This window comes from Taudactylus pleione, unplaced genomic scaffold (genome assembly GCF_031769625.1).
Source record: "Taudactylus pleione unplaced genomic scaffold, aTauple2 ptg000913l, whole genome shotgun sequence".
Lineage (NCBI taxonomy): Eukaryota > Metazoa > Chordata > Amphibia > Anura > Myobatrachidae > Taudactylus > Taudactylus pleione.
The window spans coordinates 713,324-729,378 of NW_028285314.1; the positions used below are offsets into that span (position 1 = coordinate 713,324).

General features: G+C 42.2%; 1 protein-coding gene across 1 annotated transcript; it reads left to right on the plus strand.

Moving 5' to 3' along the window:
• Positions 1–831: 831 nt before the first annotated feature.
• On the plus strand, positions 832–15,540 carry LOC148473734 (vitelline membrane outer layer protein 1-like). Its single transcript, XM_088459497.1, has 3 exons — positions 832–993; positions 6,955–7,061; positions 15,246–15,540. The coding sequence occupies exons 1-3, from the start codon at positions 832–834 to the stop codon at positions 15,538–15,540; spliced, it is 564 nt and encodes a 187-aa protein (XP_088315623.1).
• Positions 15,541–16,055: the final 515 nt, after the last annotated feature.

Consider the following 16,055-nt stretch of genomic DNA (forward strand, 5'->3'; position numbering starts at 1 on the left):
CTGTGCGGTAGCAGTGCCTACGCAATTTGCGTACACATCGTGCAAGTGATCGCATCTAGCGAGCGGCTCTGTATCAGCTCCACTGTATATCTCTGGGAAAGTGACATGGATGCCATTTTCCTGCTGAATTCTACTTACCTTGCAGAACCACAAGATTAGTACATTCAATGGGTGCAAGGTGTGCGGTGTGGGACCCTCATGACACCCTTTTCTGGTGAAGGAAGAGGCGGTGGCATTGACTTCTCTCCTTCAGTTGGTGCATAGTTTATATTCAAGTACCTGGTGGCTAAGGAACACCGGTAAGAGCGTTCAATAATGGCAGAAGAATGACGGTAAGAAGAGCCCCAAGACAAATTAGTGAAAACAAATTCCCAGCAGACAAATTGACAGAGGAAGCCCAGCCTGGCACACCAGGTGTATACGAGACCTGCATAGGTAAGAAGGAGGAATTGCAGCAATATCAGGAATTACAGAACTAAACCTTAATCCAGACAACTTGAAGGTCCAGCCGGAATCAGGAAAAAACTGATGTGGCAGGAACATAGCAAACTACATTTAAGGTCAAGACGGTCGAGAAGAAAAAACAGATTAATAGCAGAAGTTAATTTAGGCCCCCGTGCCTGACCTCCACAGTGCTCCATAGGTCACCAGTTTCCAACAATAGGGCAATTTGGACAGAATGTCTCATTGCACAGCATCAACAATTTCATCTAAGAAAGAAAAAAACAAAGGCAACTTTCAGTGTAGTATGAAAGTATTTATTCTGGACTCCAGCCGAGCCAACTGGTCCATAAATAGCTGCCACAACGTTTTCCTCCATTCCAGGTCACAATGGCGCACATGACGTTATCGCTCACTTTCCTATACCTGTGCTTGGTTAGGTTTGGACAGTTGTGGGAATATATCAATACCGACAATGGAGGCATATGGGGAGACTGGGGTACGGTTGAGTGGTGTCCATCTGGTTATAAAGTCAAAGGATTCTATCTGAAGGTAAGTCAATGGATGATGTCCACATTGCTGGGAAGACGAGGGAACAGTGTGCTGGGGATGGGGCAGTAAGAGAAGATAGAGCCAGTTATGCAGAGGACAAAATTGTGCAGCAATAGGAACAATTGTCTTAAAACACTGACTTGTAAACTGTGGTGTACACAAGAACATGTAATAGACATGTAACAGACATTAGCTTCTAAAGAGGTTGGGTATGGAATGCCGGCACTCGGGATCTCGGCGGTCAGAATCCTGACCAGGTCACAATGCTGACTACTAATGGTAAGTACTCCTAACCTAACCCTTAACCCTATCTCTCCCTCCCCGGTGCCTAAACCTTACTTTCCCACCTAGTGCCTAAACCTAACCCTCCCTCCCCGCACCATAACCCTAACCTTTCCTCTGCAGCTTACACCTAACCCTCCCCCTACTGCCTCCCCCCAACCCCAGTACTTGCTGTGGGATCCTGGTAGTCGGGATGCCGGAGTTGGATTCTGACCGCATCTCGCTTCGAAGGGGGTTATAGATCTTAAGGGGTCTATTTACTAAGACTTGGTTGGAGATAAAGTGAAAGGAGATAAAGTACCAGCCAATCACCTCCTAAATGTCTTGTCATAGGCTGTGTTTGAAAACTGACAGTTAGGAGCTGATTGGTTGGTACTTTATCTCCGTCCACTTTATTTCCATCCAAGGTTTGGTAAATAGACCCCTAATTAATTTAAAGCGCCAAATATACGTGATTAACTTACTGTTTACTGCTAACAATCCCAAATGTTTTTGGGTATATCAAACTTTTCACAAATAGAATAAATAAAGCTATAAATGTATACTAATATAACAGTAAATGTATTCTATGGAAAAGAGTAGTACATGTTGAACGAACAATATTCCTTAATTATATAAATTTTTGTACAGTACGAAAATGGATTATTAGTAGAAGTTTGAGGAATCTGCATATTGTATCAGCTTACACTTTAGGTTACCATCTGAATTTTAGTGGAACATATAGTCCTAAAACAATTAATTTTATTATTAATTTACAGTTATTTATAAAGCTAATATATGTTCCGCAAATGCTTTACGAGAGATCATTCACACAAGTCCCTGCCCTGGTGGAGCTTACAATCTATATTCCCTACCACATGCACACACACATACACTAGGGATATTTTTTTTATTAGAATCCAATTAACCTATCAGTATGTTTTTGGAGTGTGGGAGGTAACTGGTGCACTTGGAGGAAACCCACTTCAACAAGGGGAGAACATACAAACCCCACACAGGTGGGGTCGTGTTGGGAATCAATCCCAGAACCTCTTTGCTGTGAGGCAGCCAGGTAATAATCCCCCTGTCAGCACACATCTCCAAACTGACCACAAATAACACCCTAGATTAAAATATATATATTTTTTTTATTTATAACAGCTTCATAAATTCTGAATATAGTATATCTGTAAATATTTGAATAGTGTTACATTTAGAATGCCCAATTGACTAAATAGAACTAAAAGAACAAAACCTACTGGTGGTGAATCAGATTACAAGCAGCAGTTATAATAACTAAAGTGCTTTTCAATGACCAACATCTATAATGCAGGTTGGTCTCATCACTCACTCCTGTGCCACACGGTCAACAAAGAGTGCCTGGTACTCCAGAAACCAGATTAGGACCGGACCCCCCCTTCCCTCATTGTGAGTGGTATCTTCAATCGTCTTACTGGCAAAACAGCTACTATAAAACGCCTATTTGCACATGACCAAATATGCAAAATAGCTATTGGTCACCACATGCTATGTTTTACTGCAACAACTAGGTTTGTTACAACCGCAGATGGCTACAAGCATAGCAAACTGCAAAACACCACAGCAAACCGCCCCTCAAAATCTCACCTAACTGCAACCATCAAAGAGAGTCAACAACTGGAAAAATCAGCTCTAAAAAGAGACCAATGCCCTCATCGGAAATGGTCACCCACTCACTGTGATACAAGTGAGCTGAAACATAGCGCAGAGGATGACCCACCACCGAGCCACTGCAATCAACAAAATGGCCTTCACCTCAACTGGCCATCCAACAAGCCTCACCTAGTTGAGGTCTCATAGCAGGACCCCGCCAAGAGGCCCATTTATCATTCAATATTTGAGGTAAAATCCCTGAAGACACACGTTTTCAGAGGTTTACCTCAAATACTAAGCATCCCCCAGATGTATGAATAAGGGACTGCAGCAGGTATCTCCGATACCTGCTGCGATCCCTCCATTGCCGCCAGCAGCCGCCTCCCCCATAGGTTTCTATGGGGGATGTGATGCTGCCAAATGTACCAATATCGGGAATGCGAAGCCCCAGCAGCTACACCATCTGAAGATAGCATTTGCTGCTGTAGTCTATGGCAACTTACCGTATATCAGCCAGCGGAGGGATCTCCAAGATCCCTCCGCCGGCAATGGGCGCCGCTCATGTGCAGTCTGCGGGACTGCGCATGCGCAGCAGCCCGACTGCCCTCCGGAGACATCGCAGGGACGGGCTCTTTTCGGAGCCTGTCACCCTGCATGTGCCGGATAATACATCCGGCTGCTATGATCGCATTTTACAATGCGATCATGGCCGGAACTGCATGTCCTGATCGTATTGCAAAATGCAATCATTTATAAATGGGCCCCCAAGACTGCCTGGGAATGATATCAGACCAAACCACATGTATATCTAACCAAGTATCTGACTACCAGTGAAAATCCTCCTACACTGACTTGGTCATTACCCCCCCCCCAGTGAATGACTAAATTATGGTGGCTACCAAAACAGGCAGAAGAGGTCAGCAACTGAGTCCTGTCCAAGCAAGGTCCCTAACGCATAACCAGCGGACCTGAGAAGCAGTCTTGAGCTCCCGAGTGAACAAAGATATGAACAACAACCCAAATACAAAGAAAATCAAAACCAGAATATGACTCAGTTGCTGACCTCTTCTGCCTGTTTTGGAAGCCACCAAAGTCAGTGTAGGCGGACTTTCACTGGTAGTCAGATCAATTTAGTAACAGTTCCCTGAGTACAAACAATTACTAAATTGCTCAATTACTAAATTGATACTACTATATCACAGGTAGTGTAACCAGTTCTCCCGATTTATAATTTCTCACCGTTGCATTTATTAGCCAACTATTTCTCCAGGATCACAATCTGAATTAGATTCATAACAACATTGTGGATTTAGTACAATCGACTAATTAATTTATTGTCAAACAGATATTAAAAGAGAAATTACAGCAAAAACATCATTTTTTTAATTAAGTTTTATTTTTACAACATGCTGTAATTTTATATTTCACTTCAGGAGTGTATTTATATATTTTAAAATTAAATGATTAAAGGTTATATTTTATACCTTCTATTAGTGCGCCAACAAAGAGGACATTTCTTTTACTTAATTCTTGTTGTGACAGTGATTTAATATTGTCCTCGGCAGCACCCCCAGTCATCCTACAAATAATGTCTTTTGAGAATTTTCATTTTGGGGTTTATTTGTAACATGTAAGAAATAATTTCCTAGTGCAGAAGTTTTTGTAGATCCCTTTTCCCTTCATTAACCTATTTGGTTAACCAGGTCTGACAGGTAAAAAACCACCAGGAAAAATCTCTTTGAGGCCCCCACAGAGTTGTGGTCTATGACAGGCAGGTAACCCAGGGTCAGACCACGCAGGAAGCATCAACAACGAGTTGATCAGCACAAACGTACCACTTATAAATATGTGACTTCCACCTGCCTAATGCCTTAATAAAAGCCACCAGCCGGCCACCATCGCTGCACCATTGTGGAAGGAGTGGGTACAGAAATCTTGATGATCCAACCTCTCCTTATCCATGTAATGCTTCAAGATCGCTCCAAACTGGAATGTACTCAAAAGAGCTGAATCCCAATGCACCAACCACACTATGGTATGGATTGCTATATAATGGGAAGCTTAGAAGAGGAAGAGCAAAGAGGAGGAGAGAGAAGAAGAGAGCAAAAGATCCATGTTGAAAGATAGCTAATCATAATCACGCTGATGGGCAAGGTCTCCAGAAGTCAACTCAGCAGAGGCAGATGATTAGGAACCACAATACTGGCACCTCCCAACACTAGAGACTGATGGACTGGGCATCTGAGTAGCTGCATCATTGGAACCTGCCATCACTGCACCAGATGAGATCAGAACTTGTGACACTACAAGAAAAGACATGTTAACACAAGAACCAGCCATGACTTTTGGGCCTGCGGGGACCAAAGGGAGAGGCAACAGTGGAGGGAAAATTGTGATTTAACCCAATGAGGGAGACTTGTGGAAACACAGTAGGAAGGACTTCTGCTGGATCAGGAACAGGGTGTTGAGGGAGACAGTACACAGTCCACAAAATATGTAAAAAAAATAAGGCTCAGGACTGAGAGACCCCCATGGACACAGCAACCAGGGAGTACCTGGCCAGCAGAGGGACCAATGGGGTGGGGTCAGGGGCACAACTCCAGAAAAGTTGGGCACTGTAGGAGAAGCACCAGCATAGTCACCACTGAGCCATACAGATTAGCCGGCCCAGAGAGTAACCACTACAACACAGTCAGAGACCCTTTGGCCTGTTGCTCTGACTTGGGATGCATCAAGCCAGGGAGGCATACAGGTAGGATCTACATCACCAACCAGAGATCTTGGCTCCACCAACATAGCCAGAGCTGCATCAATGGATGCTGGTGGTGGCACTAAGGACCCACAACCAGTAACAGGGACTGTGGTCTGTGTGACTACCAGCTCATTGTCCCCATCTCCAGCAGCACCATCATGACCAGAGCCTAAAGCAGTTGGTGTTCAGTTGAGAGACCTGCAAGGCCGCCGGGAGTAACAGTGACAGTAAACTTGTCAGAAGCCACTGTGCATCCAAAGGGCCCCCAATCACCACTGGCCCCAAATAAAGAGGCCCAAAGGGTGGAAGGAAAAAGAACCTTGGTCTGATGTGACACAGGAGCCGAAGCGCTATGCCACTCCCTCCCTCATGCTCCCCACCCTCTTCCTCCTGTTCTAAATCCCCTTCCCCCCGCTCTCCACCCCATCCCTCCAACTCTACACCCCCTTCCTCCTACTCCCACCCCTCTCTCCTGCTCCCCACTCCCTTCTTCCCTCATATGCTCCACCCCCTCCCTCCTGCTTCCAACTCCCTCTCTCCTACTCTCCACCCCCCTCCTTCTCCCCACCATCTCCCTCCTACTCCCCACTCCCTCCCGCTTGCTCTTCACCCCCTCCCTCCTACTATCCACCCCCTCCTTCCTGCTCCCAACTTCTTCCCTCCTACTCTCCACCTCCTCCCTACTGCTCCCCACCACTACCTCCTGCCCACCACCCCCTCTCCTTGCTCTTTACCCCCTCTCCTTGCTCTTCACCCCCTCCCTCCTGCTCTCCATACCCTGTCTCCTACTCTCCATCCCCCCAGAGAGCACCCATCTAATACATCTGAGTAATCAACTAATAATGTCTGTTCTTCCTGCCACAACACAAACAACCACTCAAACAGATGGGAAGGGTGGGGGTGGAATATCGAGAAGAACCAAGACTGTATCCCTGTGACTGACACTAATATAAAAATCAAACACGCCCCTGGATACCTTATAGGCTATAACCAAAGCAATGCAAAACTCACTCTGGAAAAAGGGGTTGACATAGCAATTAAAGGGCCACTGCTCCTCCAAACTTGGTGTTTTTTGACCTGGCTCATGCATAAGAAACATGCTCTACTTTTCTGGTTGCTCACTCCTTGCTGCCATATCTCCGCTACAGCTACTGGTCCTTCCTGTGAATCCCTCTGGCTAGCAGATCTGCCCTGTTATTTGTGACAATATGCAGGTGTCGTGCCAAACTCCTTTGAGTTTTGTGCGTGTATCAGTTTTTAAACTTTTTTTCTATTTTATTTTTGCACTAATGTATCTCATTGCTATTTTTTATTAGGTTGAAGGAAATCAGGGACCGGGTGATGATACTGCTGTGAATGGAATCCGTTTAGCTTGCTATGACCAATATGACAATTATGCATATGTCCAGTCTACCGTGTCTGGGTGAGTGAAGAGCAGCTTTATGTTGGAGCTAGGCAGACACTTCCAATTCATAAAAGTTAAAATATTTTAACTAGCCGGACACTGCAAAAGGTTGCTAGTGGTAGGAGACAGTCCTTCTCCAATAACAATAAGAAAGTGTAAATAATAACAGCGCTATGGGGGAAATCACAGATAATACTTCATGTAAAATGTAAAAATGTGTATTTATATCCTTACTGTACAAAAGAAACATACATTCATATATAAAAGATATACTCTTTACATAAACTGAATGTACTTGGCAATACAAGCCTTTGGGCTCTATTTATCAACATTATTTTTACTAAAATAATGTGAAAAAGGGTGTTTTGTGTTTTCACACCCTTTTCACATTATTTTAGTATCACTTATAGTTATTACAGGGCAATTGGAGTAGAATTCGTAAAATTCTACTCCAACCCCTAAGTATCACTTATTTTTAGTAAAGCAGATCGCATTTCTCATAACTGTAATGGGAAATGTGATCCGACCAGAGTTACTAAAACTAAATGTGAAAAAAATACTGGGGAAAGCCCTGTGATAATAACGCCACCTGGAGGTGGCGTTATCCAGGGTCTCCCCCGGTTACCGGCCTCCTGCTCTGCTCTTACGGGGAGAGCAGAGCCGGGAGTCGGTCCCTGTAATCAGCTGTGTGGTCTAAACAGACCGCAAGCTGATTACTGTAAAAAAAAATAAAAAAAATAATAATTACTTACCTGACTCCAGGGACCGGAGATCGGGTCTCCGGTGATGTCTCTCCTCTAGTCAGCTGGTCTCCCATAGTGCCCTGCTGCCCGGTCATCAGGTGATCGGGTCCCAGTGCAGTATGGGAAATCACCTAACCGGAGGAATGGAGACCATCACCAGAGGCCTGGAGCATGCAGGTAAGTGTAAGTAAGGGAGGGGGGGTCGCGGGGTGGGGTCGGGGGGGTCCGCGGTCGCGGGTTGCAGGGCTTAGCACCGGGGGCGGGGCTTAGCGCTGGTGGGGGGTAGCAGTGGCGACCGGTCAGCGCATGCGCGGGCACTTAATCACGGTATTTTTTGAGAAAATACCGTGATAAGGCTCCGAAGGGGATTCGCAGGGACAGACCATGGATTCAACTTGGCAGCCTTTTTCCATAGATATCAAAAAGACTTCAAATTACTTAAGGATTCGTATTTGAACAGCCGAAAAATATTGCAAATTGGCCGCAAAAGACGCCAAATAGAAATCTCAACTAGAATACCTTTTTCAAATCCAGTTTCACATCTCAACATACAACCATCATGACAACTCAATTCTGTGGCTAATAAAAGGGGATTAAGCACATGAACGATGTTCTGGCCAACACAGATGCACAGAAGGATCAGTGAGTTTAAAAAACATTCCCAATCCTGAAAATCAAAACTAGAATCTAATCATGACCATCATAAATAAATTTTCAGAAACTTCATCACAATGTACTCATTCGAATTCTTCTTTCATATCATATGCCTCATTTATGTATTTTAATAATAATGGCTTCTTCATCTGTCGTATCATTGGTCAAATAATTTCATGTCCCTAATCCGATTTCTAGTTCAATTTCAACTGAATTTATTTCTCAAATCTTTATCTGAAGCTTCAGAAGTTTAATTTATCTAGCAAGATGTTTCTCCTATGCCATTTTAAAGTTTAGATATTGAATTGTTACCCTATTACATAATGCATCATTCAACCTACAGTATACATAAAAAGTCCCTTAATCATATAAGCAACCTATGTAATCTTTAACATTTTCCAATAATCTCTTAAGATAATCAGCAACTGGTTTAAACATTTCTTATTTAGTCTGGTATAACGTAGCATTAAACATTTGGTTTATGGTCAGTAATAATATCAACACTATTTTAAGGATTTTAAGAAAGATTTTAACAACTACAGAAACCTACTGTACTTGTCCCAGCAACATATGTTATGTACTTGTCCTAGCAACATATGTTCTGTACTTGTCCCAGCAACATATGTTATGTACTTGTCCTAGCAACATATGTTCTGTACTTGTCCTAGCAACATATGTTCTGTACTTGTCCCAGCAACATATGTTATGTACTTGTCCTAGCAACATATGTTCTGTACTTGTCCTAGCAACATATGTTCTGTACTTGTCCCAGCAACATATGTTATGTACTTGTCCCAGCAACATATGTTATGTACTTGTCCTAGCAACATATGTTATGTACTTGTCCCAGCAACATATGTTCTGTACTTGTCCCAGCAACATATGTTCTGTACTTGTCCCAGCAACATATGTTATGTATTTGTTTAATTAAGTGTAGAGTTTAAGGACTAGAACTACGCTGGCACGCGGGCTGATCTCTGCATTCAATTTACATTACTCATACCAATTATGTAAACATTACAAATTCACACTTTACACTGCGCTTTTAAAAAAGATGCAGTTTTCTATTATTTATTTTATTATTATTTATTCTACCCAAGTAAAACTATTACTACTGCATGTTCCATCCATAGGAAAACACATGTTTATCGTCTCTTGTCATTTAACACACACACACACACACACACCACACACACACGTTCAATGATTGCCTTTTTTCTCCATGCAAATACCAGCAATCACCTTGATTTAGAGTCTGTATTTCCACTTGGGACACGTCTGTATTACGAAACACAGACACCCACTCCACAATAACTTCATATATATACACAAATAATAAATAAACGAAATAACTTTGGCCCTGATTCAGACGCGCTCGCTATTTGCGAGCGCTAGCTCTGAATCAGGGCGGGCTGTTTTTTTTTTTATTTCGGCCCCCAGGCCACTCGCTAAGCTGTGGGTGACCATCCACAGCTTTAGTGGGCAGCCTGGCAATTGTCTCGATTATCGCAACCATCGGGCTTCAGCAGTAGCTATAAAACATCCCCCCCATTGTCTACTCTAAAGGCTCTCCAGCTTTTTTAAACTACAAGTTCCAGCTTGCCCTGTGGCAGAGCGAGCAAAGCCTAGTCATCCCCCAGAAACTGACAGGACACACAATGACACACATTATTACACACATTATTACACACACGGTAACAATGACACACATTACACACACAGTAACAATGACACACATTATTACACACACAGTAACACTGACACACATTATTACACACACAGTAACACTGACACACATTATTACACACACAGTAACACTGACACACATTATTACACACACAGTAACACTGACACACATTATTACACACACAGTAACACTGACACACATTATTACACACACAGTAACACTGACACACATTATTACACACACAGTAACAATGACACACATTATTAGACACACAGTAACACTGATACACATTATTACACACACAGTAACAATGACACACATTATTAGACACACAGTAACACTGACACACATTATTACACACACAGTAACACTGACACACATTATTACACACACACAGTAACACTGACACACATTATTACACACACAGTAACACTGACACACATTATTACACACACAGTAACAATGACACACATTATTAGACACACAGTAACACTGATACACATTATTACACACACAGTAACAATGACACACATTATTAGACACACAGTAACACTGACACACATTATTACACACACGGTAACAATGACACACATTATTACACACACGGTAACAATGACACACATTATTACACACACGGTAACACTGACACACATTATTACACACACAGTAACAATGACACACATTATTACACACACAGTAACAATGACACACATTATTAGACACACAGTAACACTGATACACATTATTACACACACGGTAACAATGACACACATTATTACACACACGGTAACACTGACACACATTATTACACACACAGTAACACTGACACACATTATTACACACACAGTAACACTGACACACATTATTACACACAGTAACAGTAACACTGACACATTATTATACACACAGGAACAGTAACACTGACACACATTATTACCCACTGACACATTAATATACACACAGTAACAGTAACACTGACACATTATTATACACACAGTAACACTGACACATTATTACACACAGTAACACTGACATTATTACACACACAGTAACAGTAACACTGACACACATTATTACACACACAGTAACACTGACACACATTATTACACACACAGTAACACTGACACACATTATTACACACACAGTAACAATGACACACATTATTAGACACACAGTAACACTGATACACATTATTACACACACAGTAACAATGACACACATTATTAGACACACAGTAACACTGACACACATTATTACACACACGGTAACAATGAAACACATTATTACACACACAGTAACACTGACACACATTATTACACACACAGTAACACTGACACACATTATTACACACACAGTAACAATGACACACATTATTACACACACAGTAACAATGACACACATTATTAGACACACAGTAACACTGATACACATTATTACACACACGGTAACAATGACACACATTATTACACACACAGTAACACTGACACACATTATTACACACACAGTAACACTGACACACATTATTACACACAGTAACAGTAACACTGACACATTATTATACACACAGGAACAGTAACACTGACACACATTATTACCCACTGACACATTAATATACACACAGTAACAGTAACACTGACACATTATTATACACACAGTAACACTGACACATTATTACACACAGTAACACTGACATTATTACACACACAGTAACAGTAACACTGACACACATTATTATACACACAGTAACAGTAACACTGACACACATTACACACACAGAAACACTGACACACATTATTACACACACAGTAACAGTAACACACATTATTACACACACAGTAACACTGACACACATAATTACACACACACACAGTAACAGTAACAGTAACACAGACCCACATTATTACACAACAGTAACACTGACACATTATTACACACACAGTAACACTGATACACATTATTACACACACAGTAACAGTAACACTGACACACATTATTACACACAGACACACAGTAACACTGACACACATTATTACACACACTGACACATTATTACACACACAGTAACATTAACACTGACACACATTATTACACACACTACACACACAAACACTGACACACATTATTACCTACACAGTAAAATTGATACACATTATTACACACACAGTAACAGTAACTCTGACACACATTATTACGCACACAGTAACAGTAACTCTGACACACATTATTACACACACTGACATTATTATACATACAGACACAGTAACACTGACACACATTATTTTACACACAGTAACACTGACACACAGTAACACTGAAAAACATTATTACAAACACTGACACATTATTATACACACAGTAACATTAACACTGACACACATTACACACACAGAAACACTGACACACATTATTAGACATACAGAAGCACTGACACACATTATTACCCACATTATTATTACGCACACAGTAACAGTAACTCTTAAACACATTATTACACACAGAGTAACACTGACACACATTATTACACACACACAGTAACACTGACACACATTATTACACACACACAGTAACACTGACACACATTACACACACAGTAACACTGACACACATTATTACACACACACAGTAACAGTAACACTGACACACATTATTACACACACAGTAACAGTAACTCTGACACACATTATTACACACACAGTAACTCTGACACACATTATTACGCACACAGTAACAGTAACTCTGACATACATTATTACACACAGAGTAACACTGACACACATTATTACACACACAGTAACACTGACACACATTATTACACACACAGTAACTCTGACACACATTATTACACACACAGTAACACTGACACACATTATTACACACACAGTAACACTGACACACATTATTACGCACACAGTAACAGTAACTCTGACATACATTATTACACACACAGTAACACTGACACACATTATTACACACACAGTAACACTGACACACATTATTGCGCACACAGTAACAGTAACTCTGACATACATTATTACACACACAGTAACACTGACACACATTATTACACACACAGTAACACTGACACACATTATTACACACACAGTAACTCTGACACACATTATTACACACACAGTAACACTGACACACATTATTACACACACAGTAACACTGACACACATTATTACACACACAGTAACGCTGACACACATTATTACACACACAGTAACACTGACACACATTATTACACACACAGTAACTCTGACACACATTATTACACACACAGTAACTCTGACACACATTATTACACACACAGTAACACTGACACACATTATTACACACACAGTAACTCTGACACACATTATTACACACACAGTAACACTGACACACATTATTACACACACAGTAACACTGACACACATTATTACACACACAGTAACACTGACACACATTATTACACACACAGTAACGCTGACACACATTATTACACACACAGTAACACTGACACACATTATTACACACACAGTAACACTGACACACATTATTACACACACAGTAACACTGACACACATTATTACACACACAGTAACTCTGACACACATTATTACACACACAGTAACACTGACACACATTATTACACACACAGTAACACTGACACACATTATTACACACACAGTAACTCTGACACACATTATTACACACACAGTAACTCTGACACACATTATTACACACACAGTAACACTGACACACATTATTACACACACAGTAACTCTGACACACATTATTACACACACAGTAACACTGACCTAACCTCTTCCTGAGTTTGTGCTGCCTGCAGCTGTCTCCACTTTTCAGCAGACTCCTGTCCTAAGCCCCCTGTTTTTGTATATGTTTGGGGAGCGTGTCTGTGCTCCGATTGGCTGAGTGAGTATGTGTGATGTGTCTGTCAGCCAATCGGAGCACAGCACATAAAGCTGAGGAGATCCTGCTCTGATCAGGAGACTCCTCAGTGTTACTACAAACAAAACATTTTGCAGCAGCAAACAAAGACAGGATGGGTCAGCTGGTCCTGCCAAAAAGAGTCCACTATGGACAAGCCAGCCCACATTGGCCCTGCCCCCCAATGGGAGTGGGTGGAGCTACAAAGCAGGGGGGCCCACCAGGGATTTACCCGGGGCCCCAGCAGCCCAGTCCTAACCTGTATATATCCTGAATAAGGGAATTAACAGCCCCGTGTGTATCCTGACACAGGAACACTGGTGCACGGGCTGATGTACATCGCAGCCAGTGGCGTATCTATAATGGGTGTAGTGTGTACGGGCCACACGGGCCCCAGGGTCCAGGGGGCCCGGCACCACACACCCTGCACCCATATTATTATAAACTTACCTGTCTGTGGTCCCGTGTCTGGTGTCAGCGCTGCTCAGAACACCGGAAAATGGCGTTCTGCACATGTGCAGTATACTCTGGGCACACTCTAGTGCCTGGAGTCTACTAAGGCTCTGGTGGCTGGCCAGCCACGTCAGTCGGCTGCCGGCCACCGGGGAGAGATGCCCCTGATCACAGCCTAAGTGTTACAACACCTATTACTGTCAGGCATGTGACACTGGATGGCATGTGACCACCTGTGCAGGGGGCGCACAGGGGACGGGTGATCTATAGATACTGTATGAGGGTGTAATATGAGGTGATCGCTGAAGGCATGTAAATAAATGCCATAATATGAATTCATAGTGTAATCACTTGTTGCACCTTATATATAACCCTAGGAAGGGCACAATAGGGCCTGGCCATATGACTAGTTAGATAAGCAGAGATAACCGCACACTAAAGCGGCTGCGTACAGATGGCCACACTCACACGGAGAAAGCTGCATCTGCTATTGGCTAGTGCTAATTTCGATGGTGAGACCATTGGTACACTGATGGTAATGCAGCGTTTGTAGATTCTGCGAGCTGGGTGTCTCAGTCCTTGCACATTTGGATGCTAACCGGTACACAGGCGCAACTGCGGCAAAAGATGTAGCCACAGAATCAGGTCCAAAGTGTTCCATAACCCATCACACAAACCAGAAATTGACCTCTTCCAGCCCTCAATGTCTTTATCTTCTTGTCTCCACAGATGGGGCACGTGGAGTAGCTTATACAGATGTTCCAGTGGCTACATTGAGTCATTTCAAATAAAAGTGGAGGCGAATCAGGGTAGTGGAGACGACACGGCTCTCAACAACATCAGGATGAAGTGCTCCGACTGCCAAATTCTGGAGGATCTCGGAAGCCCTTGGGGAACATATGGAAGTTGGAGCGCTCCTTGCAGTTTTGGTGTCTGTGGGATTAAAACCAAGGTGGAGCTACCTCAGGGAGATGGAGATGACACCGCCCTTAATGATGTGACGTTGTATTGCTGTTCTGGGTGATGAACTTGCCTATCACATTCTCCTCATCTCTGCACACCATGGATGAGTTCAGGCTCATGCCAGTTACTACAGTGTGTGGATAGGTGGGTTGATGTTATGGGATGTTCCAGATGTACACAGCTAAATAAAAGCCTTAAAACTTAAATAGTACAAGGGTGTTTCAGAATACATTGTTGAATTTAAAAAAAACAAGAACTGCTCTATCTATGTGATAAATAATGATTAAAGAAGCGAACAGGGCACAAAACAAAAGGAAAATGTGCAACATATTATTATTATTATCCTTTATTTATATGGTGCCACAAGTGTTCCGCAGCACCTTACAGAGTACATAAACTAATAATCTGACAAGCGACTTACCGTACAATACAATATAGGACAAGGACATGGATAATATACATTGCTACATAAGTGACCATGACACCCAGATAAGCAACAGAGCATAATCAACCAAGTGTTAGGTGCCCTGGTGGGGGGTAAGAAGTAGATGAAAGTAAAGTAAGGAGAAGCACAAG